The sequence below is a fragment of the Mesoplodon bidens genome, assembly GCF_964165515.1.
Source record: "Mesoplodon bidens genome assembly, chromosome: 11".
NCBI classification, from domain to species: Eukaryota; Metazoa; Chordata; class Mammalia; order Artiodactyla; family Ziphiidae; genus Mesoplodon; species Mesoplodon bidens.
Window position 1 is genome coordinate 50,739,009 of NC_138167.1, and position 25,259 is coordinate 50,764,267.

At 40.3% G+C, this 25,259-nt stretch overlaps 1 protein-coding gene across 2 annotated transcripts in view; it reads right to left on the minus strand.

Moving 5' to 3' along the window:
• The window catches only part of ANO6 (anoctamin 6), a 218,840-nt gene that overhangs the window by 165,697 nt on the left and 27,884 nt on the right, over nt 1-25,259 (minus strand). Inside the window, exon 2 of one of the 2 annotated variants that reach the window (XM_081249034.1) lies at nt 4,461-4,520. The exons of the other annotated variant lie outside the window; for it this stretch is intronic. Coding sequence (XP_081105160.1) covers nt 4,461-4,520 — 60 coding nt within the window. The remainder of the gene's footprint in view (nt 1-4,460; nt 4,521-25,259) is intronic. 2 annotated transcript variants of the gene reach the window in all.

Here is a 25,259-nt window from a genome sequence, read left to right on the forward strand (position 1 = left end):
AGGTCACATCTGTTGATTTTTGCTCTTCTTTTGTCTTGGGAGACTGATCTAAGAAAATATTGCTATGATTTATATCCAAGAATGTTTCACCTATGTTCTCTTCTAGGAGTTTTGTGGTGTCATGTCTTATATTTAGGTCTTTAAGCCATTTTGAGTTTATTTTTGTAATATGGTGTGAGGGAGTGCTCTAATTTTACTGATTTGCATGTAGCTGTCCAGCTTTCCCAACACCACTTGCTGAAGAGATTGTCTTTTCTCCAACGTATATCCTTGCCACCTTTGGTGTAGATTAATTGACTGTGGGCGTGCGGGTTTATTTATGGGCTCTCTATTCTGTTCCATTGGTTCTCATGTGTGTTTCTGTGCCAATACCACCCTGTTTTGATTACTGTAGCTTTGTAGTACTGTCTAAAGTCTGGGTGGGGGAGCGTGTTATGCCTCCAGCTTTGTTCTTTTTCTTCAGTATTGCTTTGGCAATGCTGGGTCATTTGTGGTTCCATATAAATTTTAGAATTATTTGTTCTAGGTCTGTGAAAAATGTCATGGGATTTTAATAGGAATCACATTAAATCTGTAGATTGCTGAGGGTAGTATGGCCATTTTAACAATGTTAAATCTTCCAATCCAAGAGCATGGGATACCTTTCCATTTCTTTAAATCACCTTCAACTTCCTTTATCAATGTTTCATAGTTTTCAGCATATAGGTCTTTCACCTCCTTGGTTAAGTTTATTCATAGTTTTTTGTTGTTTTTGTTTTTTTCCCCAGTGTGATTTTAAATGGGATCATTTTTTCACTTTCTCTTTCTGATATTTTGTAAGTGTAAAGAAATGCAACAGATTTCTGTATATTAATCTTGAATCCTGCTACCTTGCTGAATTCATTTATCAGTTCTAATAGGTTTTGTGTGGCATCTTTAGGCTTCTCTATATAGAGTATCACGTCATCTGCAAATAACGATTTCACCTCTTCTCTTCCAATCTGGATACCTTTTATTTCTTTTGCTTGTCTGATTGCTGTGGCTAGAACTTCCAATACTATGTTAAATAGAAAGGGTGAGAGTGGGCATCCTTGTCTTGTTCCTGAATTTGGGAGAAAGGCTTTCAGCTTTCACTATTAGGTATTATGTTGGCTGTGGGTCTGTCATAAATGACTTTTACTATGTTGAGATATGTTCCCTCTGTACCCACTTTGGTAAGAGTTTTTATCATGAAGCGATGTTGAATTTTATCAAATGCTTTTCTTGCATCTATTGAGATGATCATATGATTTTTGTCTTTTCTTTTGTTAATGTGGTATACCACATTGATTGATTCGTGTACGTTGAACCATCCATGCTACCCTGGAATGAATCCAATTTGATCATGATGTATGATCCTTTTTATGCATTACTGCATTCAGTTTGGTAATATTTTGTTGGGGATTTTTACATCTATATTCATCAAAGATATTGTCCTGTAATTTTCTTTTTTTGTAATGTCTTTGTCTGGCTTTGGTATCAGGGTGATAGTGGTTTCATAGATGAATTTGGGAGTGTTCTCTCTTCTTTAATCTTTTGGAATAGTTTGAGAAGGACTGGGATACGTTCTTCTTTGTATATTTGGCAGAATTCCTCAGTGAAGGCTTTCAGTCCTATACTTTTGTTTGCAGGGAGTTTTGGGTTTTTTTTAAATTACAGATTCTATTTCACTTCTAGTGATTGGTCTGTTCAAATTATGTGTTTCTTCTTGACTCAATTTTGACAGGCTATATATTTCTAGAAACTTGTCCCTTTCTTCTAGGTTGTCCAATTTGTTCATAGTATTTTCTTATTATTTTTTGTATTTCTGTGGTATTGGTTTTTATTTCTCCTCTTTCATTTCTTATTTTGTTTATTTGGGTCCTCTCTCTTTTCTTCTTGGTGATCCTGGCTAGAGGTTTGTTGATTTTGTTTAGTTTTCAAAAAAACAGCTCTTGGTTTTATTGATTTTTCTATTGTTTCCTTGATCTCTGTTTTAGTTATTTCCTCTCTGATCTTTATTATTTCCTTCCTTCTGCTAACCTTGGGTTTTGTTTGTTCTACTTTTTCTAGTTCTTTTAGGTGGTAGGTTAGGCTGTTTGAGATTCTTCTTGTTTCTTAAGGAAGGCCTGTATTGCTAATGAATGTCACTCTTAGAACTGCTTTTGCTACATCGTATAGATTTTGTAAGGCTGCGTTTTCATTGCCATTTCTCTTGAAGTATTTTCTGATTCCCTCTTTAATTGCATTGTTGACCCACTGCTTTTTTGGAGCATGTTATTTAGTCTCCATGTGATCATTTTTTTCATGGTTTTTTTAAAATTAATTATTAAATTAATTATTTATTTATTTGGCTGTGTTAGGTCTTCGTTTCTGTGCGAGGGCTTTCTCCAGTTGCAGTGAGCGGGGGCCACTCTTCATCGCGGTGCGTGGGCCTCTCACTGTCACGGCCTCTCTTGTTGGGGAGCACAGGCTCCAGACGCGCAGGCTCGGTAGTTGTGGCTCACAGGCCCAGCCACTCCGCGGCATGTGGGATCCTCCCAGACCAGGGCTCAAACCCATGTCCCCTGCATTGGCAGGCAGACTCTCAACCACTGCGCCACCAGGGAAGCCCCTTGTGTTTTTATTTCTGTGGTTGATTTCTAGTTTCATTCTGTTCTGAATTCTGACCATTCTGTGGTCAGAAAAGATGCTTGAAATAATTTCTATCCTCTTAAATTTGTTGAGGCTTATTTTGTGTCCTAGTGTGTGGTCCATCCTAGACAATGTTTCATGTGCATTTGAAAAGAATGTGTATTCTGGGTTTTGGGGATGTAGTGCCCTGTAAATATCAAGTAACTCCAATTGTTCCATTGTATCATTTAATGTCTCTGTTGCTGTATTGATTTGGTCTTAGAGATCTGTCCATTGATGTCAGAGGGGTATTAAAAGTCTCCAACTATAACTGTATTCCTGTCAATTTCTCCCTCTATGTCTGTTAGTATTTATTTTATATATTTAGGTGCTCCCATATTGGGTGCATGTGTTAACGAGTGTAATATCCTCTTCTTGTATTGACCCCTTTATCATTATACAGTGTCCTTCTTTGTCTTTCTTTATGAACTTTGTTCTAAAGTCTACTTTGTCTGATATGAGTATTGCCACCCCTGCTTTCTTGTAGTTTCCATTTGCATGAAAAATCTTTTTCCAACCCCTCACTTCCAATCTATGTGTTCCATTGGTGGACCCACATCCCACCCTACATGCACTAACAATGGACCACACTTCAGGCCCTCCAGCCTGTCTCCAAGCAGCTAGACCAAGTCCTCTCCCAAGGTCCCTTCACTGCAGTTTCAGCACTTTAGCACATACTAGCAGCCCTGCCCGGCGTGCATTTCAGGCTTGGAAGTGCAGCAAGGTGGTGGTAGTCAGCATCAGGGCTGGTCTCTCTCTACTCTGATTGCTAGCAAGCCAGCATGTACACATGCCTCATGAGCAGAGTCCAGGCCCCTCCAGCTCCCTATCTGTCCCAGTGGGCCTCCCAGCAGACAGGGGAGTTTCATACAGCAAGGGCCTGCCTGTGTGGACACACCCTCCTTTACAGATCCCCCCAGGGGTGCTGGTCCCATTCTGATGCCTTATTTTTTTTTTTTTTTGGTCCTACTCAGTTACATGGGATCTTTCTTTCAGCTTTGGTCATTTAAGAGATCTTCTGCCACTGTCTGGTTGGTTTTTTGTGAGTTGTCCTATGTGTAGATGTAATTTTTGATGTGCTTACAGGGGGAGGTGAGTTCTACATCCTCCTACTCCGCCATCTTGATCTCCCCAATAGTTTTTTACTCAGTTGAAAAGACGTTAACATATTAATCCTGAGAAGCCAAAGGATTTAATTCAGCTATGCTAGTGGATGTGGTTGCTCAGTTATATATGCATTATGATAAAGGAAATAATTTAGTCCTTAAAACATTTTTATGAAAGAGCATTTTCATTTTGTCTTAAGATAATGCCACATGCCCCCTTTCACTGACGCCACATACACTTGTAAGTATGTTATTCGGAAGTCCCTGGATATTATAAATACCCTGAGCAACGTGTAAAGTCACAGAAATCTTGCTTTCATTATTTTGTCATCAAAATCCCCTTGACAAACGTTTTTTTCCCCCCTCAACTCTCTCTCTCCTGGAAGGCAAGGGTGGGAATTCCTTGTGCATGAGATCTTGACCCACAGCACAGTGGGCGGTCAACAGGTAACAGTAACATTTGCTCTCAGAAGCTACTTTCAAAAGGAGTGGATTATTTTTAGCAATCCATGTGGGCTAATTGGTGAATAAAAAGTTAGGGAATTTCAATTCAACAAACATTATCTAGGTCCCCATTACATGCCAGCAAGTTACTGAAAGAATATGGACCTTGTCCTTCTAGAGCTGACAGTCCAAGGGGAAGGGGAAGGAAGGTGGTTCAAATATAAAGGAAGGACATCTTACCCAGGCCGGATGGGAGAGTGGCAGGAGCCATTAAAGGCCTCTTGGAGGCAGGAACATCACCTGAAGGATGAGGAGGCATCAATAAATATAACAAACAAATATAAGGGGGCCAGGTAGGCAGCAGAAAGACCAGTCAGAGACATCAGACCTGAGTTCCAGACCTGCTTTTGCAACAACCAGGATCCGACCTTGAGCAAGCCATTTGACCTTTCTAGTTCTCCTTTTCCTTATCTATGATATGCAATGGTTAGATTATGTCAGTTGACCTTAACCCTTGCTGTGCATCAGAAATCATCTGGGATCTTTCTAAAAATCCTGGATCCTTCCCCCCAGAATGTGGTTTTAATTGGTGGGGCAGCAGTGTTTTGGGCAATAGCTTCCTAGGTGATGCTAGCCTGCAGCCCAGGCTGAGAACAGCTCTCAAGCCTATGGTTCTCAACCCTTAGTCACAATAACATCCTCCCAGTGCAGGCTGCATTCCCAACAATTAGGCGAGACTCTCTGGGGAGGTGGGACCCAGGCATCGGTATTTTTGAAAGTTCCCAGGCTGATTCTGTGGTGCAGGCCAGATTGAGAACCACTGTTCTAGGCCCTCTCACGACTTCAGTTTCCTATATGGCCAATGAAAGATGGGAAAAGGAAGGAAAGAGAAGACAGTTTCTCCCATAAGAATGAGAATTCTTATGTCAAATTAAAAAGAGAACTGTGTGCCAAAAGCCCCCGATGGATTTTATATAGAGTTGTAACACACAGTAGGGTTGATTTTGGACATGTGCATAATTCATGTTGATGCATGACAGGTAGAAAATGTCCACTCCAAAATGCTCTCAGTTCTAAATTCAAAATTCCAAGGACTACATCTATAAAGTGACTCCATGGTGTGTTCTCTGCAATACTTAGAATATGATTTGCATGGTTGACTGTAATATGAACATTATATTCCCTACCCCCAAGGTTACTTAAATCCCCTTATTAGGCAATGGTGAACTAAACAAACAGTAATTAGAAACACTCCAGACTACCTTTTAAATCTGTTGCTAAATTATATTTTGCCTGCACCAAACTCATGTCTCACACAGCATGTCTACAAGCATCATGAAACCAAAGCCTCAGAAATATTTACGTTAATAAGAGCATAAGCCACCTCTGGGCCCTCACATGGGATTCTTCAGGGAAGTAAGGGCTCCTTAAGATGAGGGCTGTTCATTACTGTTATTTCTCACATCTGGGTAAATAAAGCACTGCCCACATGTGGTTAGAAATCCCAGGAGAAAATGAACTCTCCGGAGGTCTGGAAACGAAGAACACCTCTGATCGACTGCCTCATTTCCTGAAATGAGTCAGAAATGAAAGTAATTCTTCAGAAAAGAACATCTGCATGGTGACGCAGCTTATAAAACAACGCCAGATGATACCTGTGACTAAGAGGCTGGGCCTGGGGAAGGAGAAACCGCCTGGACAACAAGGCCGGGGCCCCTGCACTGCACTTAATCTTGGAGCTGCTGCTGTTAGCTTAGGGGGTCTGCAAATCCAATGAGCGGCTGGGCGTCCTGGTCTCAGCTGTAAATCTTGATTAGCGGTAAGAATGCTCGCATGCCATTAGAAAGCTTGCCCCTCTCCGAAGGGTCGAAGCAGCCAGAAATGATGCATATGTCGGTGTGGACAAAGAAACAGCAATGCTTACAAGAAAAACGATTTTGCTTAACTAAAAATAGTCTATGCCTGCTGATTTGGAGAGCCTTTCTTCCTGAGGAGGAAGGACCGCTGTACAGAGATGACTGACCTAAGGCCGCCCAGGGAGGCCCTTCCTTCACATTATGCAGGAAGGAGAGGTACTGGCATACGGTCAGGGACTGGAGGGCAAGAAAGACAAACACCTTTCACAACAACAACTCCAGCACAAACCAAGAGACAGGAAGGTGAAAAACAACGGCTGTCGTCACCAAAATCGGACGCCAGTTATTTTTATTAGGTGGCCCATTACTATTCTTTCCATAATGGGTATTAAAAAGAAATGCATCTCCATAGTTTATAATGCTGGTGGGGGGCTGAGGAGGCTGGAAACAATCTAAATGCCCATTAATACGTGACTAGTTAAATTAAAATCTCGTACATACACAATGGAATACTATGTAGCCATTTAAAAGAAGGCCAGTCCAGAGCATGTGCAGACCCAGAGATATGTATTTCGTAGAATACATGAAGACAGGAGGAAAAAAGGCTCCTGGACTCTGTTTAGAGCTAAACAGAGTATGTAAACATGCATGTAAATGTATTTAAAGAAGCTGCCTTAGTGTAGGAGAAGGGGACTAGGAGAGTGTCATTCTTCCTTTTATACCCTCAATACAGTCTGAATTATCTTTTCAAGTACGTACCACCCCACTGCTGTTAAATAATAGGCATTAACTAGGAAGGCTATTTTTGGTTTCTTCTTTGTACTAGTCTCTCTACATATAATTTAAAACAAATGAATGTTATTTTAAATAGATATTATGGGCTGAACTATGTCTCCTCAAAATTCATATGGAGAAGCCCTAACTCCTGGTACCTCAGAATGTGACTATATTTGGAGACGGGCCTCTGAAGAGCTGATGAGATAAAATGAGGCTGTTAGAGTGGGCCCTAATCCAATCTGATTGGAGCCCTTAGAAGAGGAGGAAGTATGGACACACAGAGAGACCTCAGGATGTTCACACACAGAGGAAAGACCATGTGAGGACGCAGCAGGAAGGTGGTGTCCACAAGCCAAGGAGAGAGGCCTCAGAAGAAACCAAATCTGTTGACACCCTGACCTTGGACTTCCAGGCTGCAGAACGGTGAGAAAATAAATACTGTCGTTTAACCCTCCCAGTCTGGTATTTTATATGGAAGCCCTAGTACACTAACACAGTACAGGCATTCCTCATTTTATTGCACTTCTACTGCACTTTGTGGATACCGTGTTTTTTACAAATTGAAGGCTTATGGCAACTCTGCATCGAGCAAGTCTATTGGCACCATTTTTCCAACAGCATTTGGTCACTTCATGTCTCTGTGTCACATTTTGGTAATTCTCACAATATTTTAAACTATTTCATTATTGTTATATTTGCTACAGTGATCTATGATCAGTCATCTTTAGTGTTATCATTGTAATTGCTTTGGGGTGCCACGAACTGCACCCACATAAGACAGCGAACTTAACTGATAAATATTGTGTGTGCTCTGACTGCTCCATCAACCAGCTGTTCCTTCTCCCCGGGCCTCCCTGTTCCCTGAGACACCACAATATTGAAACTAGGCCAGTTAGTAAGTAAAAGGAAGAGTCAAGCAATGTGGCAAATGTCATTGCTGTTATGGTAAGAAAATGCCACAGCAGCCACCACCCTGATCAGTCAGCAGCCGTCAACATCAAGACCTTCCATCAGCAAAAAGATGAAGACTTGCTGAAGGCTCAGATAATGGTTATAGCATTTTTTAGCAATAAAATATTTTCAAATGAAGGTATGTACCTTGTTTTTTTAGACATAATGCTATTATACACTTAATAGACTACAGTATAATGTAAACTTAACTTTTATATGCACTGGGAAACCAAAAAATTTGTGACTCGCTTTACTGCAATGTTTGCTTTGTTGCAATATTTGCTTCATCATGGTGGTCTGGAGTCAAACCCACAGTATCTCCCAGGGATGCCTGTATATACATAAATAGATGGGTGAAATTCAAACTAACATAACATGGAGACAGGTGCCCAAAAGTCTTCAGTGGGTCAAAACCCCGCTATGTGTGCTGTGATGAAGATGGCCTCATCTGGCATGTGAATAAGTTGGGGCACATGATGCTTCTGACTAGATCAGGGTAACCCAATTTAGTGACTTGGGCCAGCACTAGAAGAGGTTTCCTATCTCAGTCAGGACTCAGTCTGCTTATGCCACTTACCTTTTACTTAACAAATCCCATAACTCAAAGGAATAGAGCTCAAGATATGTTATTAGTGTCCTTTAAAGGCTTGGCTTATACTCAAAAGGCTTTCTTCTTGTGCTGATAGCTAATGAAAAAGAAGGTGTAACTGTAATATTATTAATCAATTTAAAAAATAAAAGATTTGGTACCAGGGTTTGTAAAAAATTCAAAAAACAAAACAAAATGCCGTATTTCTGCACCCACCTAATTTTTTTTATAGCTTAATACATGTGGTCTCAGGTCACAGTGCAATATATTAAAAGTATGATATTCCTAGGCTAAAATATCTTTATGAAATTATACAGATTTTAATAAATTAATCAATCCTCCCTTTAAAAATTAGAGTTGGGCTTCCCCGGTGGAGCAGTGGTTGAGAGTCCGCCTGCCGATCCAGGGGACACGGGTTCGTGCCCCGGTCTGGGAAGATCCCACATGCCGCGGAGCGGCTGGGCCCGTGAGCCATGGCCGCTGAGCCTGTGCGTCCGGAGCCTGTGCTCCGCAACGGGGGAGGCCACAACAGTAAGAGGCCCGCGTACCGCAAAAAAAAAAATTAGAGTTTAGTGATAAAAGAGATATTAAAGCCACAGACTTTACCTACAGATTCTATAACGCAGAAGTGGGCTAAGATCCAGGCACATGAAAAGAAGATCAAAACTTGAAGCTAAGCATTTGCTACAGTCAGTTCAGGCCACGTTCTGAGGAGGGCAGACTCACTTTTGCCTTGAATGGTTAGGGAAAGTTTCAACAAGGGCAAGAGCTCTAAACCAACCTGGTATTAGACACATAAAGGCTAAGGAGAGGTAATATATCCAGGTCTGCCTTGCCACTGAGTATAAAGTTTTAAAGGCAAGAACTACGTACCTAAGATCCTAACAGAGTGCATGGCACATAGTAGGCATCTGCCAGAGCTGGGTCGGGGGAACAGTGGGGGAAAGTACACAGTATGCTCACCTTGGGGTCTGTGGTGCAGGTTCTTGTAAGGAGGTTGTGGGATATAAAGTTAAAGCAATGGGGGCCAACCTGTAGACTGACTGAAGTCTGGGGAGTATTTAAAGGTGTTTCTGCAAGGGAATATTATAGAACACAGATGGGACCAGCAGTGACGTGCAGAATGGACCAGAGAAATGACAGGGAAATAACAGGGAATCAATCAAATGGTTAATCAAAGGAGGTTAATCATGTAATCTACTGGGAAGAGTCTCAGCTTCCTAATCTATAAAATGAGCATCATACTACCTATCTTCATAGGGCTATTATGAATACTAAAGTTGGATGTAACACATGGCCTGACAGTAAGCACTTAAGAAAATATAATTGCTATTACTATCATAATGACTATTCCACACTGAAAAATAGAGAAGGAAATGAGTGAGAGAACAAGTGTGAGGTGCAGAAGCAGGGTATGTCTCCTTGGGCTCTCAAGTCCTTTAAATTAAGAGAGGATGATAATGGCTTTTTTTGGAGTGGAATGTACTGCATTTATTCCTCAGTTCTCCAGAACTTAATACATCAATACAGGAGAACCAACACAGGCAAATCAGATGTCTGAAATGATCTTTAAAATCAAGATACTCCAAAATCAATTTTTAAGTTGCCTTTGTATAAAAGTAACTATATGGGTTAAGGCTAATCAGTTTTGAAACACTAAATTAATAGACTCAGATATAAATCCAGAAGAACAATTTTCATAATGCAAATGCCAATGCCTTTTTAATTAAGGATGGAATTGCCAACGTAAAAGACTTCAGATAAATGAGGAATTGTTCCTTTCTCTCATAAATGAAAGGACCTGATAACTCTGTGAATTATTTTGAGATATTGATTACCAGAAATTGTTTAGAATCTAAGCTACAGGATTTTCCAACTGCATAATAATCACCTCATATTGGGGCTGAGAGCCTCAGAACACATTTGGCGCTCTGGCTTTTTAAGTTCCTTTTTCTGGTTATTATCAGAGGGCCCACAGCACTATATTTAGAGTCATTAGATACATCTGAAGCTCTACTGAAGATAATGGCATTTTGTCTAACAGGAAGCAATGCTAACTTTATTTCTTTTTGTCAACTTGACCTTAGAAGGAAGAGTTACTACACATAAAAAAAAATACATGCACATTTACATAAATACATACACGTGTACCCATGGTAGAAGGTTTACCAACTAACCTTTATGTATCAAACATCATGAAATTAATACATCAGAGATCCGTGTTAATATTCCTATTCTCAACATACATGATCTATTTAAAAACTGCTTACTCTTTGGCCCTGAACCAGGTTTCCACATTTACTATCTCATTGAAGGGTATATTACTTCTTAAAGTTAATTCAAAAACAAAACAAACAAACAAAAAAACAGAACCCACAGAATTACCCAAAGGGAATAACACAAAGGGAGAAAAATAAGGCATAACTGATTAGTTTTGCCAGAGCCAAGAGAAACTTTCCAATAAACAAGGCCCAGATGAAGAGAGAGTTAGCAGTCAAACAAATCAGTCAACTAAAGGAACTCAAACACACCAGCATAATATGACAACTGTAGATAGATATTAGCCAGCACATATACATATTCAATACTGAAAATGAGTAACATCTTAGAAGAAAACAGCAGAGAACAAAATAAGGAATTTAGAAGTGGGAAGAAGAAAAGGATTCCTGTAAAGAGAAGAACAAAGGCTAAGACAACATGGGACAGGTAATGGGGTGACCGCCAGATAAATCAAGAGAAATGAGTTTGAATCTCTCTTCTTTGTCCACCCAACTGGTTTTCTTCAGAATGTTTCTTAACTTTTCTAAGCCTCAGAATCTTCATCTGTTGTCTGAACAGGGAAGTATTGTACGATATCCAAAAGTCTCTTGCAGCTTGGATAAAAGACCAGAAGTTTCTGTTTAGATGATAAAGTTACTTTTTTTTTTTTTAATAGGCTACTTTTATTGCACAGTGGGCTTCAAGTGCACAAGTCTGGAATTTCACAGAAAGGAGCCCCGTGGAGCACAGCCCTGAAGCCTGAGCCAAACCAAGGCCTCTGAAATGAGTACAAACAGCTGGACAGTTTGAACGTTCCCTGTGCTACAATGTTGACCTCGGCCACAATCCCTTTGCCTCTGCCCTTCCTAGCTCTTCCTCGTCGGATACACTCTTTACCCAATCCCAATGCTTCACACAATCCTACCAAATGCAAGTAAGACACACATTTATGAAAAAGTTGGTAGAGCTCATCAGGTGTAACAGGAAATGAAAACGTTTGGTGGCTGCCCCTGACCTTGAGAAATGACAATAACCAGTTCCACTTATTGCCCTGTTACAATGAGTAGTCCAGTAAGTCCCCTTTTCAAAATCTTCATAACGTAATCTGAAATGTGAAAAAATATTTATACCTACAACAATCTCACAGTATTATTTATAACAGCAAAATAATCTGCTACACGTTAGATCTGCAACAATCAAGGGATGATTATGTAAATGGTACCTCGACTTAAACTCTCCTCCACAGCCCCTGTGCTCACCCTCCATGGGAATCAAATTGCCTGCTGATGAACAACCTCTTCACCAGACTTAAGATCCTGGAGGCAAAAACCATGTTTTGCTCATGGACTCAGCCACAAAGTCTACCTCACAGTGAAGACAAAATAAATATCTGTGAAATGTTTGCTAGCAAAGGCTTCCACGTCAATTCTGTCTGGTGGAATATTATGCAGCTATTAAATGTGGTTTGTGAAGCATTTTTAAATATAAGCAATGCTGATGATGAAAAGGTCCTGGAGACGAAAAGTGGTGAATGTATATAATGCCACTGAATTGTACATTTGAAATTGGGTAAAATGGTCAATTTTATGTTCTGTATATTTTACCACAATGAAAAATAAATATTACGGAATGCTTATGAGGCAAGTTAGGTGGAAAGACAGGATACTGTATTTCTAAACTATATAAAATTCTGCGTTTTTAGAAGGCTGGAAAGAAGCACACTAAGGTATTCATGTTTGGTTTATCTTTGAGCAGTAGCATTAGGGGTGATTTCTGTTTTATTTGAAATTTTCTGTTTTTTCCAAAATATCTACAGTGGACCACTTACAGTCATACCTTGGTATCTGTGGGTGATTGGTTCCAGCACCCCTGCAGTTACCCAAACCCTGGATGCTCAAGTCCCTTATATAAACTGGTATAGTATTTGCATATAACCTAAGCATATCCTCCTGTATACTTTAAGTCATCTCTAGATTACTTATAATACCTAATGCAACGTAGATGCTATGTAAATAGTTGCTGGCTTGTGGCAAATTCAAGTTTTGCTTTTTGGAACTTTCTGGAAATTTTGGGGGAGAATATTTTTGATCCACGGTTGGTTGAATTTGTGGATGCAGAACCTGCGGATACAGAGAGCTGACTGTGTAACACTACAATCAGAAAAATATGTGGCACAGCAGACGTCAGGGATAGGAAGGTTTGGTTACCAACAGGTTTAATTTGGATGAGAATCATTCACCTTGCTATGAGCCTTGATACTGCATACCATCTGTGCTTGCCCACACTGTGGAGACAACCCAAAGGCATGCCATTAGGGTTAAAATTTTAACTTTATTATACTGAAATGTCTTTCTCTTCTTTTTCTTTTTGCAATGCTGGAAAGCATGCATTACAAATTTGCTGCTCTGTAAGTATGCTTTGTCCAGGCTGAGAAATAGGAATAGATGACTGTTTTGGACATGTAAGTGCCAAACTGCATCAAATGCACAGTTGTTCTCAGAGGTGAAGGCTTTCCGGACCTGGGATGGGCCAGTTTGGAATGCCTCATAGAGAATGAGGCATCCAGACAGACTCAGTAAACATGAGAATCACCACATTTAAGGATAAATTAGAAGCAAGGCCTTTGGAGTTGCACAGACTCAGGATTGAAGTAACATATAAAAAAGACCTAGGACTGCCACCTATAATTGTCATCTTGAGCGCTCCTGGCCTCAGTTTCCCCACAAATAAATGGGGATAATAATACCTGCTCCTTGGGTATTAAATGGGATGATGTTTGCAAATCTGAGATGCAAGAAAACCCAGAGCAGAGCCTGCAGTCAGTAGGTGCTCAATCAGCATCACTGGTTTCCTTTCCTTCTTTCGATCGAGTGTCTAACCCAGGAAAGCAACAGTGTAAATGACTTGAATGCTAGGAATGACCAACTGTCTATAAGTAATAAAGTTAATATGATAGGAGTAAAGGAAGATATTTTCAATAATATTTTAATTTATCCCATCAATTCAGTTCTCATATAGTTCAAATCAATATTCCTATTCTTTGCTCCTTAGTAATAGGAAAGAAAATATTAATCACTATTCTCTGTGTACTTCACACACCGGAGACCATGAAGCCACCCTTCACTTCCTTCTTCAGTGTTCCCATCTTAAAATCTTTCATTCCTTTAAACAAGCTCTGAGCCCTCTGCAAGTTCCCCCCAACACTGTAAGGGATCCTCCAAATCCCTGTGAGCAGGGCTGAGCTTCGCGTAAGGCAAGCAAGTGCCTGATCCATGCATCCCAATGTTGAGCTTTGGAAAATACAACTAATCATTATGCTTCTGAAGGTTACTTGACTTGGGGCGACTGATGGGGGTGTGTGGGCGCGCCCAAGACAGATCCAAGTGTGACCAGTAGTGCCCTCCGTCTGCTTCCGTAACCTTTGTCCCTTGCTTTGCTTTGTCATCATCAACACTGTTTAGCAAGCCGATAGCTTCTGAAATTGCATCGGATTCAACATTGCACCAAATGTCTCCCTTCAAAAGAGCAGCCTGTATCTTTGAAGAAGATCTGCTCCCTTCCTTGATTAGCTCTTTTACTTGAGTGCCTCACTGGGCAAAGGAGGAAAAAAACCAAGCAAAGGATGATGCAAGTCTTCAGCTGTTTGGGGTTTCCTCTGTGCAGACTGAACTATGAACTCCACTACTTTGAAGCTAGAAAGCTCGAGTGTGTTCTTTCAATAAACATGTCCCGAGCCGAGCGGCAAATGCTGGGTATTCCAAAATAAGCCAGTCTTGCCTTATGGAAGAAAAGAGTACTACCAAGGACACCATAGTGCAATATGTTCTAAACAAACGTATATAGCTGCACAGAGGGGCAGAGGAGGACATTAGGTTTGCCCAGACAGGATTCTAGGAGTCAGGTAATTCACACATCTCTTTACCAGCCACTGAGGAATGAATGAGCTGACCCCACAGTGTCCCTGGGGGGTTAATGCTGTTGCAGTCTTTTAATGCAGTCTCTTTAACACCATTGCCACTGAATTGCTTTGGTTACTGCATTTGCTTTCTTGTTCCCCTCACATGTTCACCTCCTTACTTTATTTTCGGAATAAAACATATGATGCTTCCATTCTCTCCCCAGTCTTTCAACCCCATAATGTTTCCTGCCCTGGAGAGTTGCTTTGACTATCAGGGAAAGAACACTGTAATGGCTTAGATGGAGCAAACAGAAAGCAGGAATGAGCCTGCTTGCTGAAAGGAGCCAGAAAAGTGTGCGTGGAACCATTGCCTGAAGTGCCCACTGTGACCAGGCCCTCAGCGGCCCTAGCAGGTGAGTGACTGCCCCGTGAATGCCCAGGTGCATCCCTGTCAGCTGCAGCTGGGGACAGTTTATCTTCGAATCATTGTCTGTCCTCCGCCCCTCACCTCACCCATTTCTAGTGGCAGAATATTTGTCAAGAGTGGTTTTTAACCTTTCATAGGCCATGCAACTCTTTGGGAAAATAGTGAAATTCAAGGATCCTCTCCCCAGAAAATTTCTCAGAGGCACATAAACATAAAATATTATATACAACTTCTAAGGATTCGCAAACTCCTGAAGCCCATACCTGGAATACTAGGAGGGGCATACTGTTCGGTTTGAATGTTTTTGAGCTTCTATCGCGTGCCAAGCACTTTGGAGACCCCACCTCAAACTCAATTTGTCACCATTCTCTGTGTCGAACTGTTTTCCCACGCCCAGCCTGGAACACAGGCCCCATGTTATCTGCCCAGGAAACTCCTATTCAGCAGCTTAATCATCATTCTTTTTTTAAAAAAAATAAATTTATTTATTTATTTTCGTCTGCGTTGGGCCTTCGTTGCTGCCTGCAGGCCTTCTCTAGTTGCAGTGCGCGGGCTTCTCACTGCAGTGGCTTCTCGTTTCGGAGCACGGGCTCTAGGTCGCAGGCTCAGTAGTTGTGGCGCACGGGCTTAGTTGCTCCGCGGCATGTGGGATCTTCCCAGACCAGGGCTCTAACCCGTGTCCCCTGCATTGGCAGGCGGATTCTTAACCACTGCACTACCAGGGAAGCCCTTAAGCATCACTCTTGAATGAAAACATTCTGAGCCCTTCACCCTAATTCCCCCACTGCCCCCAAGAGGGTCTTATCGCACCTATTGCTGCGTGACTATACTCAGCAGGTCCTGTGTCAGAGATCCTGCAACATTTACTACCTTCGTGTATTTACATGCCTTTCTTCTCCTGCCAGATGATAAGCAACCTAAGGGCATGGACTGTAACTTAATCATCTTTTATTTCCAGCTTCGAGTAAAGTCCTTATTCTGGAGAAAAACAGTCCATTGAGGGGAAACAAATTCAGATAATTTTAACACTGGGATCCTAATGGTCAACCTGATGGGATGAGTGATTTTAAGCTAAATCTTCAAGGAGCAACAGCAGTAAATGAGAAAAGTTAGGAGTGGACATTACAGCAGAGGGGCATGCGGGCAGGAAACAGTGTGTACGGGGAACAAAGTAATTCAGGATTCAGGGTGACTGAAAATGTAGGCAGGAGGAAGCTATCAGAGATGAGGAGAGAGCAGTACAGAGGGGATGAGATTATGGAGGGCACTGAATGAGGTGGAAGGAAGCTTAAATTTATTTCGTAAAGGTAGGAAGTCACTGAAAGACATTTTTTTCTTTCCTACCTGAAAATTGACAGATGATAGTTGTAGAAAATGGAGAAAAGTCATAAACATTTACAACCCCACCATATCGAGACAAACACTATTACCATCTTTATGTATTACATAAACACGTACGTATGCATATGTGACTACGGTTTTCATGTACTTTTGATCCTGCTAACGTTTATGAAGCATTTGCTAGCTACCAGACATTGTGCTAAATATACTACATGTATTCTGTCATTATGTCATTTAATGCTAACAAAAATTCTTAGAGGTAGTTCCCACCGTAATCCCATTTTAAAGAGGAAGACACAGTGAAGGGCTGAGTGGTGAGGGGGAGAGGGAGAGGTACAAGGCCACCCAGCTAATATGTAGCAGAGCTAAGATTCAACACCAGATTTTCTTCCTATAAAGACCACTCTCTTACACTTCAATTTTTTAAATTTATTCTCACTCATTTAATTTATAAGATGAGTGAATCACCATATCCAGTCTTCTCAAAAAACTCCATTTGGAATCCTGATTAGCACTGTAGTAAACTAAAAAAAAAACAGACCTGAAAAGCATGAGGACTTTACTACCGTCTCCCCAGACAGGGAGCACCAAAACCCCTTGTCATTTACTTAAATATGTTGCAATCTTGGTAAGGCTTACAGTTTTCTTCACTGAAGCCTTGTAAGTTTAGGAGGGTGACATGTTGAGACATGTACTGTAGACAGATTGATCTGGCAATGGTACAAAAATGTGGATTTGAGAAGACAAGATTGGAAAGCTGCAATACAAACTGAGAGATAAGGCCACAGTCCCGGTGAGAGACACAGAAGCCTAGGACCAAGGCGGTGATATTTCGGATGGAGGCGAGAGAATGGACTCAGAAAACACAGGAGACAGAATTTAAAGGACTGGGTATGGAGAAAAAGCAGCAGCAGGGTGGTGTGAGGAGAGAGAGGAGGTGGGGAAAGTGGATAGGGGATGCCATTCACTGGGAGAGGGAACACAGGAAGAGATGCATTTTTCAGTGTGTGCATTTTTAGGTGGGGGTTGGGGAATAATGAGTTCGACTGTGAACACTAAATCACTGAACACATTCTGAGCGCCTACGACACGCCAGGTGCCTTGCCGAATGCTGGGGTCAGTGGTGAACCAGACTGAGGAGGTCACAGGACAGGTGGAGTGGGGGCAATAGAGTACGAAAACAAGGAAGCACAGAGGTGGGTACATCCCAGTGGAGATGGCCTGGAGGGAGGTCTGAAGTCCAAAGGCAGGCCAGACCCTATAAACTGCAAGCGTGAATGGAACGCCCTCAGAAAACACGTATAATAGAGCGAGCAATAACAGGGATCTCCCTGGTGGCCTAGTGATTAGGATTCTGGGCTTGCACTGCCATGACCCAGGTTCAATCCCTTGCTGGGGAACTGAGATCCCGTGAGCTGTGTGGTGGAAGGGAGGGAGGGAGGGAGGGAGAGAAGGGAAGGAGGGAAGAGAGGGAGGGAGAGAGGGAGGGAGTGAGGGAAGGAGGAAGAAAGGACAACAGAGCGAGAACAGAAGTGAATCCAGGTTGGTGCTCTGAGTAACACCAAGATTTTAAGTCAAGCAGAGGAAGCAGGAGACCAAGAAGGAAGAAACAGTCAGACACAGGAGGGGCCAAGAGAGCCCAGATCCCACAAGCCAAGAGGGGAGCAGAAGGAATAATAACCCATCTTGAGACCATCCTGCCCTTGGACTTCTCAGGAAGGATGACTTTTTTTTTTAATTCAAAGGTCATTCAGTCTATTTTAAACATTAAACAAAATCAGATAAAAAATCCATGACGAGGGTAAGAATTTACATCTCCTGGTCATCTCTCAGAGGTTTATCCACCAGCCATATGGAGTTGATGATTAATATTCAGCAGGAAGGGAATTTATAACCATGTGCCTGCCATTCAAATGTGAAATGTTTTCTGCTCAGTACACCCAATAATAAATACATTAATATATCTTCTGTTTAAAATACATTTATGAATAATTTTATACATTTTGTAAATTTCCTGGCAAGAATGATAATAGAACAATCTATTTTCACCGCTGTGTGAAAAAAGAGGAATGAAAGGTTCAGTTAATCATGGAATTTAATATGCTTTATAATAAATATCAAACAGTCATTACTTGGGCTATACAAAGGGTGGCTGAGGTCAAAAGATGATTATAACAGCAAGAGTTTGTGCCCATATTTATTCTCTGTCAGTCGCTTACATTTGCATAAGAAGTTTCCTCTACTCATCAATTTTTTACCACATTAGAATGCTAGAAATCAAATATGTTTTTTCTGATTTATATATGGGCAGTAATAATATGATTTTGTAATGATTAACACTAGGAACATTCAAATAAATGGAAAACACTAGCCCTTCCAAGGTACCAATCCAACGACAAACAGACAGATACGAAAATAAATTACATTCACTGCCTTAGGTAAAGGCTGGAAAGGCTTAGAAAGCCAGGAAGGCACCAGAATCTGAAATGATTACTGGGGCAGTATTCGATAAAGCCAGGAAAGGCCAAATACTGTGAATTCTTCATCTTTTGTCATCTTTGTCAACAGTATGTGTGCGTATGTATGTGTACACAGCATATGCACACTTGACTTGATGGCAGCCTAATCATAAAAAGAGAGGCAATAACTTCAAGGTTACAGTGGAAAGATGTGGGGCCGGAAGGAGATGCAGGATCTATCCATCCAGGAACTGATGGAGTCATAATTTCCCCTCTTGATAACCACCCGGAACTGGGAGTCACAACTAGTAGAGACCAAAACAATAAAATGAAAATGACTTGTACAAATGAACTGATTTACAAAACAGAAATAGAGTCACAGATGTAGAAAACAAACTTATGGTTACCAAGGGGGTAAGGGGAGGAGGGATAAACTGGGAGATTGGGATTGACATATACACACGACTGTATATAAAATAGATAGCTAGTAAGAACCTCCTATACAGCACAGGGAACCCTACTCAATACTCTGTAATGACCTATATGGGAACAGAATCTAAAAAAGAGTGGATATATGTATATGTATAACTGACTCACTGTGCTGTACAGCAGAAACTAACACAACATCATAAATCAACTACACTCCAATAAAAATTAATTTAAAAATAAATAAATAATTTAAAAAATAATTTAGGATGATCTTCCTAAATTGAGCAGAATCCTATGATTCCATGACGGTTCCCTGAGGAATAATGCCCATTACAACTTCTTGTGGCAACACTTCTTCTTTTACTGGAGGAAAGAATTCCAGGAAGAGGGAAAATACAGTAATGATGGCTAATCGTCTCTAAGTGTTCAAAGGTGACCAAGATTAAGGGCTTCCAATACATAAAACACTCAATAAATACCAGAGTAATAATATCAGGGAAGGAAGGTGAGAGGAAAGAAATAAACTAATAAATGATAGAAAAAAGATGCTATACCATTAAGAATACTCTAGTAAACAGGAATAAAGTTTCATTAAGTTTGATGATCTGGACAGGCAAAAACTATAGTAAGTTAATTTTTAGTGTCTACAATGTAAGAAATATTTACTTATGGCAAGTTTTAATTAAAAAGTAGCTTGTTCTAAACTATAAAATATGTAAGGGAGTTAAAAATTTGATGACTCAAATCTTGACAGGGTTATTTTAAAATATGACTATTTCATGGCATGACAATAAGATAAAAATATACACTAAAATCATAGAACCAGGAAACTTTATTTTTTATGCATTCAAATATACTGAGTTTATCTCTTTACAGAAGAACTTGGCCATAATGCAGTTTCTACTTCATTTTCAACTGATAACTGGGTCTCGTCTTTTATATTTATAATTTTGGGAAATATCCACAATGCATTTAATCATAAGTATAGCTAGTGAAAAAAAGTTAAATGTCACCATTTTATGTTCACTCAAAAGTGGGATAAACACTTGATTAGTCAAATTAAGAAACAAAACAAATTATTGAAACTAAACTGCACTTACATTATTTTCCCCAAAAAACTTAAAATGTGACAATAAAGTGTTGGTTCTTTAAGTAAAAGCAGTTATTAGCATTCTGATGCCTTCAATAAACTTGTCCAGTCCTGGGTAGCCCTGTCTTCTGGGAAAGAGGCTGCACCGTGGTCAAGGATGTGGACTCTGGAGCCAGGTGGCCTGGGTTCAATTCCCAGCTCAGCCACTTGCTAATTTTACGACCTTGACCAGTTACCTAGTCTTTCTGTGCCTCAGTTTCTTCACCTGTAGAAATGGAATCATAAGAGCACCTAACCAACCAAGGCTGCTGTGAGGAGTAAATGCATTAATGTAAAGAACTTAGAAGAGCACTTGGCACACAGTACATACTCAATAAAGACTGGCTTATTATTATATTTTATTATAATTATTGTCACCATCATTATAACTATTATCTATTTTGTGGGCTTTCCATGAAACAAAAATCAATTCAGGTCTAACTGCTCAGGCCTAACTAATAATCAGTTCTCATAGAATACCGTATTTTCAGCAAAGCGTAGTTAAAATCTAGGATCTGTGCATGCTTTTGGTGAACTCTAAGACCATTATTAGTCAAAGGCTAGTGAGGGGCAGATACAGGACTGGACCAGGTATTGACTCTTGTTGATGTTCCTCCTTCTCATGGTGACTTCTAATCTTGGTAGGCTTTCAGTAAACTACAGCAACAGGCACAAAAATAAAGCCATAAATAAATAAATAGCCCACCAAGTTATATATTTCCCCACAGATCACAGTAAAAGCAAAGAAGATATACTGAAAACATCCAATTGCACAGTTTAGTTCTGTGGCCTCAATTCTTTGGCCACAGGCGTTCCCCACATGAAAACATGACAGGAAAAGTACTCTTCACTGGGCCTCCCAGGCAATTACCAGCAACACCCCATCCTCTCTCTCCCCCTACTTCTTGGCCCACCTCCAGGAGGTTTGGACAACTGTGTTACAAATTTGGGTTTCCAGAATCTTGGAGGAAGCTTTCCCGGCTCTTCAAACTGTAACTCATAAGTCTTTCTCTACTGACTCCTTTCTGTACCAACCAGTATCCATCAACCCCCTCATGTATAAGATTGTTGAGTTTTACTGGAATAGTTACATGGAGAATTCTGAAGAGCTTTCGCAAATCTAAATTGTAAACCAAACATGACTAGCCTCATTATAGGAGTTATTAATATACAATTATGGAGTCAGCAAGCTGGGAGGAATTGGATATAATCTAGTCTAAATCCCTTATCTAACAGATAAGGAAACCATGACACTGCTCACCTATAACCAAAATAACAACTCATTCAAAGTAACCTAACATGTTCATATAACTTTTAAGGCACTCATTAAGGAACAACTTAATTACACATTTTCACATTTTAATGTTGTGAGAGATTAATCATCTAAATCCAGGTGGTTAATGATATTGTATACCTTCTAACTTCTAATCACATGCAAATTTAGAGTAATATTTAAACTTTCTAAATCCTGTGCTTCTTCCATGGACCCCATTTCACATTTTGCCATTACTAATGGCATCAACATGCTTCTCAAAAATTATTTTCAAAGAATGAATAACTTTATATGTTTAAGATTTCTGAATTCTATCTTCTCCTCTCTGCAGCTGGATCAGGGCAGGGGCTTGGAGGTAAATGAGATGCATGGTCTGGACCTCCGATTTCCACTGAGAAAACCCAGTGGGACAGAGCAGGGTGAGGACATCCTATAAGGCTACACTTCTTTTCCTAAGACATGCTCTGCCTTTAACAAGATGTACATGTCACCTTACATTTACTAAATGGAAATCGTTTATTATTACATGTTTGACAAGCTAAGTCAAAAGTAAATTCATAGACAAATAAACAAGACAGAAGTTTATTTTTCAATTCTGTATTTCTTATACATAGATTGAAGTTGGTACAATCAGACTATGAAACCATCCGGACACTTTTGAGGGGCCAAGGTAAGAAAGCTAACAGTTTAAAATATATAGCATGTCTACATATGCACGGGGAAATATCCAGAGGGATATAACCCCAAACCAATTTTAACCAGACAGTATATATTGTGTAAAGCCAGTCCATTCTGATTAGCTGGTGCCTGCGCCGTGTCGGCTGTTAAATATTTTTAATTTAATTTATATTTTATTAAACATAAATACTTAACTCCTGATATAAACAAAATGTTAACGGACATTTATAGGTGCTATCGTTTTGTTTCTTCCTCTGTATATTCTTACTTTCTTCCAGCGACAATGTAATATTTACATGATTAAACAAATGCGAGGGCTTCCCTGGTGGTGCAGTGGTTGAGAGTCCGCCTGCCAATGCAGGGGACGCAGGTTCGTGCCCCGGTCCGGGAAGATCCCACATGCCGCGGAGCGGCTGGGCCCGTGAGCCATGGCCGCTGAGCCTGCGCGTCCGGAGCCTGTGCTCCACAACGGGAGAGGCCGCAACAGTGAGAGGCCCGCATACCGCAAAAAAAAAAAAAAAAAAAAAAAAACCGAAAACAAATGCGACATTAAATAACCCAAACTATAGAATGTTCTCTACTCGCTGTAAGGGTCTTAACTTACGTTATGCTGGTCTATAGAACATCTCACTATCAATAAAGCAAAGAAATTTTTTTGACGGAACAAGGAAAGGGGGCCAGTTTTAAAAACAGACACAAAAAGCCTTTAATAAAAGGCTAATTAATAAAAGACACAATAAGTCTTTAATGAAAGGTTAATCAATAAAAGGCTAATAGTTTCCTTTGCTGTGCAAAAGCTTTTAAGTTTCATTAGGTCCCATTTGTTTATTTTTGTTTTTATTTCCATTTCTCTAGGAGGTGGGTCAAAAAGGATCTTGCTGTGATTTATGTCATAGAGTGTTCTGCCTATGTTTTCCTCTAAGAGTTTGATAGTTTCTGGCCTTATATTTAGGTCTTTAACACATTTTGAGCTTATTTTTGTGGATGGTGTTAGGGAGTGATCTAATCTCATACTTTTACATGTACCTGTCCAGTTTTCCCAGCACCACTTACTGAAGAGGCTGTCCTTTCTCCACTGTACATTCCTGCCTCCTTTATCAAAGATAAGGTGACCATATGTGTGTGGGTCTATCTCTGGGCTTTCTATCCTGTTCCATTTATCTATCTTTCTGTTTTTGTGCCAGTACCATACTGTCTTGATTACTGTAGCTTTGTAGTATAGTCTGAAGTCAGGGAGACTGATTCCTCCAGTTCCGTTTTTCGTTCTCAAGATTGCTTTGGCTATTCAGGATCTTTTATGTTTCCATACAAATTGTGATATTTTTTGTTCTAGTTCTGTGAAAAATGCCAGTGGTGGTTTGATAGGGATTGCATTGCATCTGTAGATTGCTTTGGGTAGTAAAGGAAACCATAAATAAGACCAAAAGACAACCCTCAGAATGGGAAAAAATATTTGCAAATGAAGCAACTGACAAAGGATTAATCTCCAAAATTTACAAGCAGCTCATGCAGCTCAATAACAAAAAAACAAACAACCCAATCCAAAAATGGGCAGAAGACTTAAATAGACATTTCTCCAAAGAAGATACACAGACTGCCAACAAACACATGAAAGAATGCTCAACATCATTAATCATTAGAGAAATGCAAATCAAAACTACAATGAGATAACATCTCACACCGGTCAGAATGGCCATCATCAAAAAATCTAGAAACAATAAATGCTGGAGAGGGTGTGGAGAAAAGGGAACACTCTTGCACTGCTGGTGGGAATGTGAATTGGTACAGCCACTATGGAGAACAGTATGGAGGTTCCTTAAAAAACTGCAAATAGAACTACCATATGACCCAGCAATCCCACTACTGGGCATATACCCTGAGAAAACCATAATTCAAAAAGAGACATGTACCAAAATGTTCATTGCAGCTCTATTCACAATAGCCCGGAGATGGAAACAACCTAAGTGTCCATCATCGGATGAATGGATAAAGAAGACGTGGCACATATATACAATGGAATATTACTCAGCCATAAAAAGAAACGAAACTGAGCTATTTGTAATGAGGTGGATAGACATAGAGTCTGTCATACAGAATGAAGTAAGTCAGAAAGAGAAAGACAAATACCATATGCTAACACGTATATATGGAATTTAAGAAAAAAAATGTCATGAAGAACCTAGGGGTAAAACAGGAATAAAGACACAGACCTACTTGAGTGTGGACTTGAGGATATGGGGAGGGGGAAGGGTAAGCTGTGACAAAGCGAGAGAGAGGCATGGACATATATACACTACCAAACGTGAGGTAGATAGCTAGTGGGAGGCAGCCGCATGGCACAAGAAGATCAGATCAGTGCTTTGTGACCACCTGGAGGGGTGGGTTGGGGAGGGTGGGAGGGAGGGAGGGAGACGCAGGAGGGAGGGGATGTGGGAACAGATATATATGAATGGCTGATTCACTTTGTTATAGAGCAGAAGCTAACACACCATTGTGAAGCAATTATACTCCAATAAAGTTGTAAAAAAAAATAAAAAATAAAAGGCTAATAAAAGTGTTGATTTAACAGCATCTGCAGAGAGTAAGCAAGCACAATACAGTGGTAGCCTTTTTCCTGAGCTAGTCTCAAGAGAAAGATAAACACCTGAATGAGTCAAGAATCACGACAATTCCCTGTTGTGTGAAGGTTTCCACAAATCCCCAAAGCTGACTTAGAGAAAGAGATTTATAAAGATCATGTCTTTACTGTAATTTGTCCCCTCAGAGTACAAATTTATATTTACATTTAGGTGTGTCAATGACCAAACCATCACCTATAAGATGCAATGAAATAACACAATGTAACTTCTATTAATAAAATAAAATAAAGGCTGATCCCCACCACCACCACCACTTCCTTAAAGTTCACTTTGAGCCTCGGTAAAATGTGGGAGTTGTATGGACCTGGGCAACAGAACACCCTCACAGCAGTGA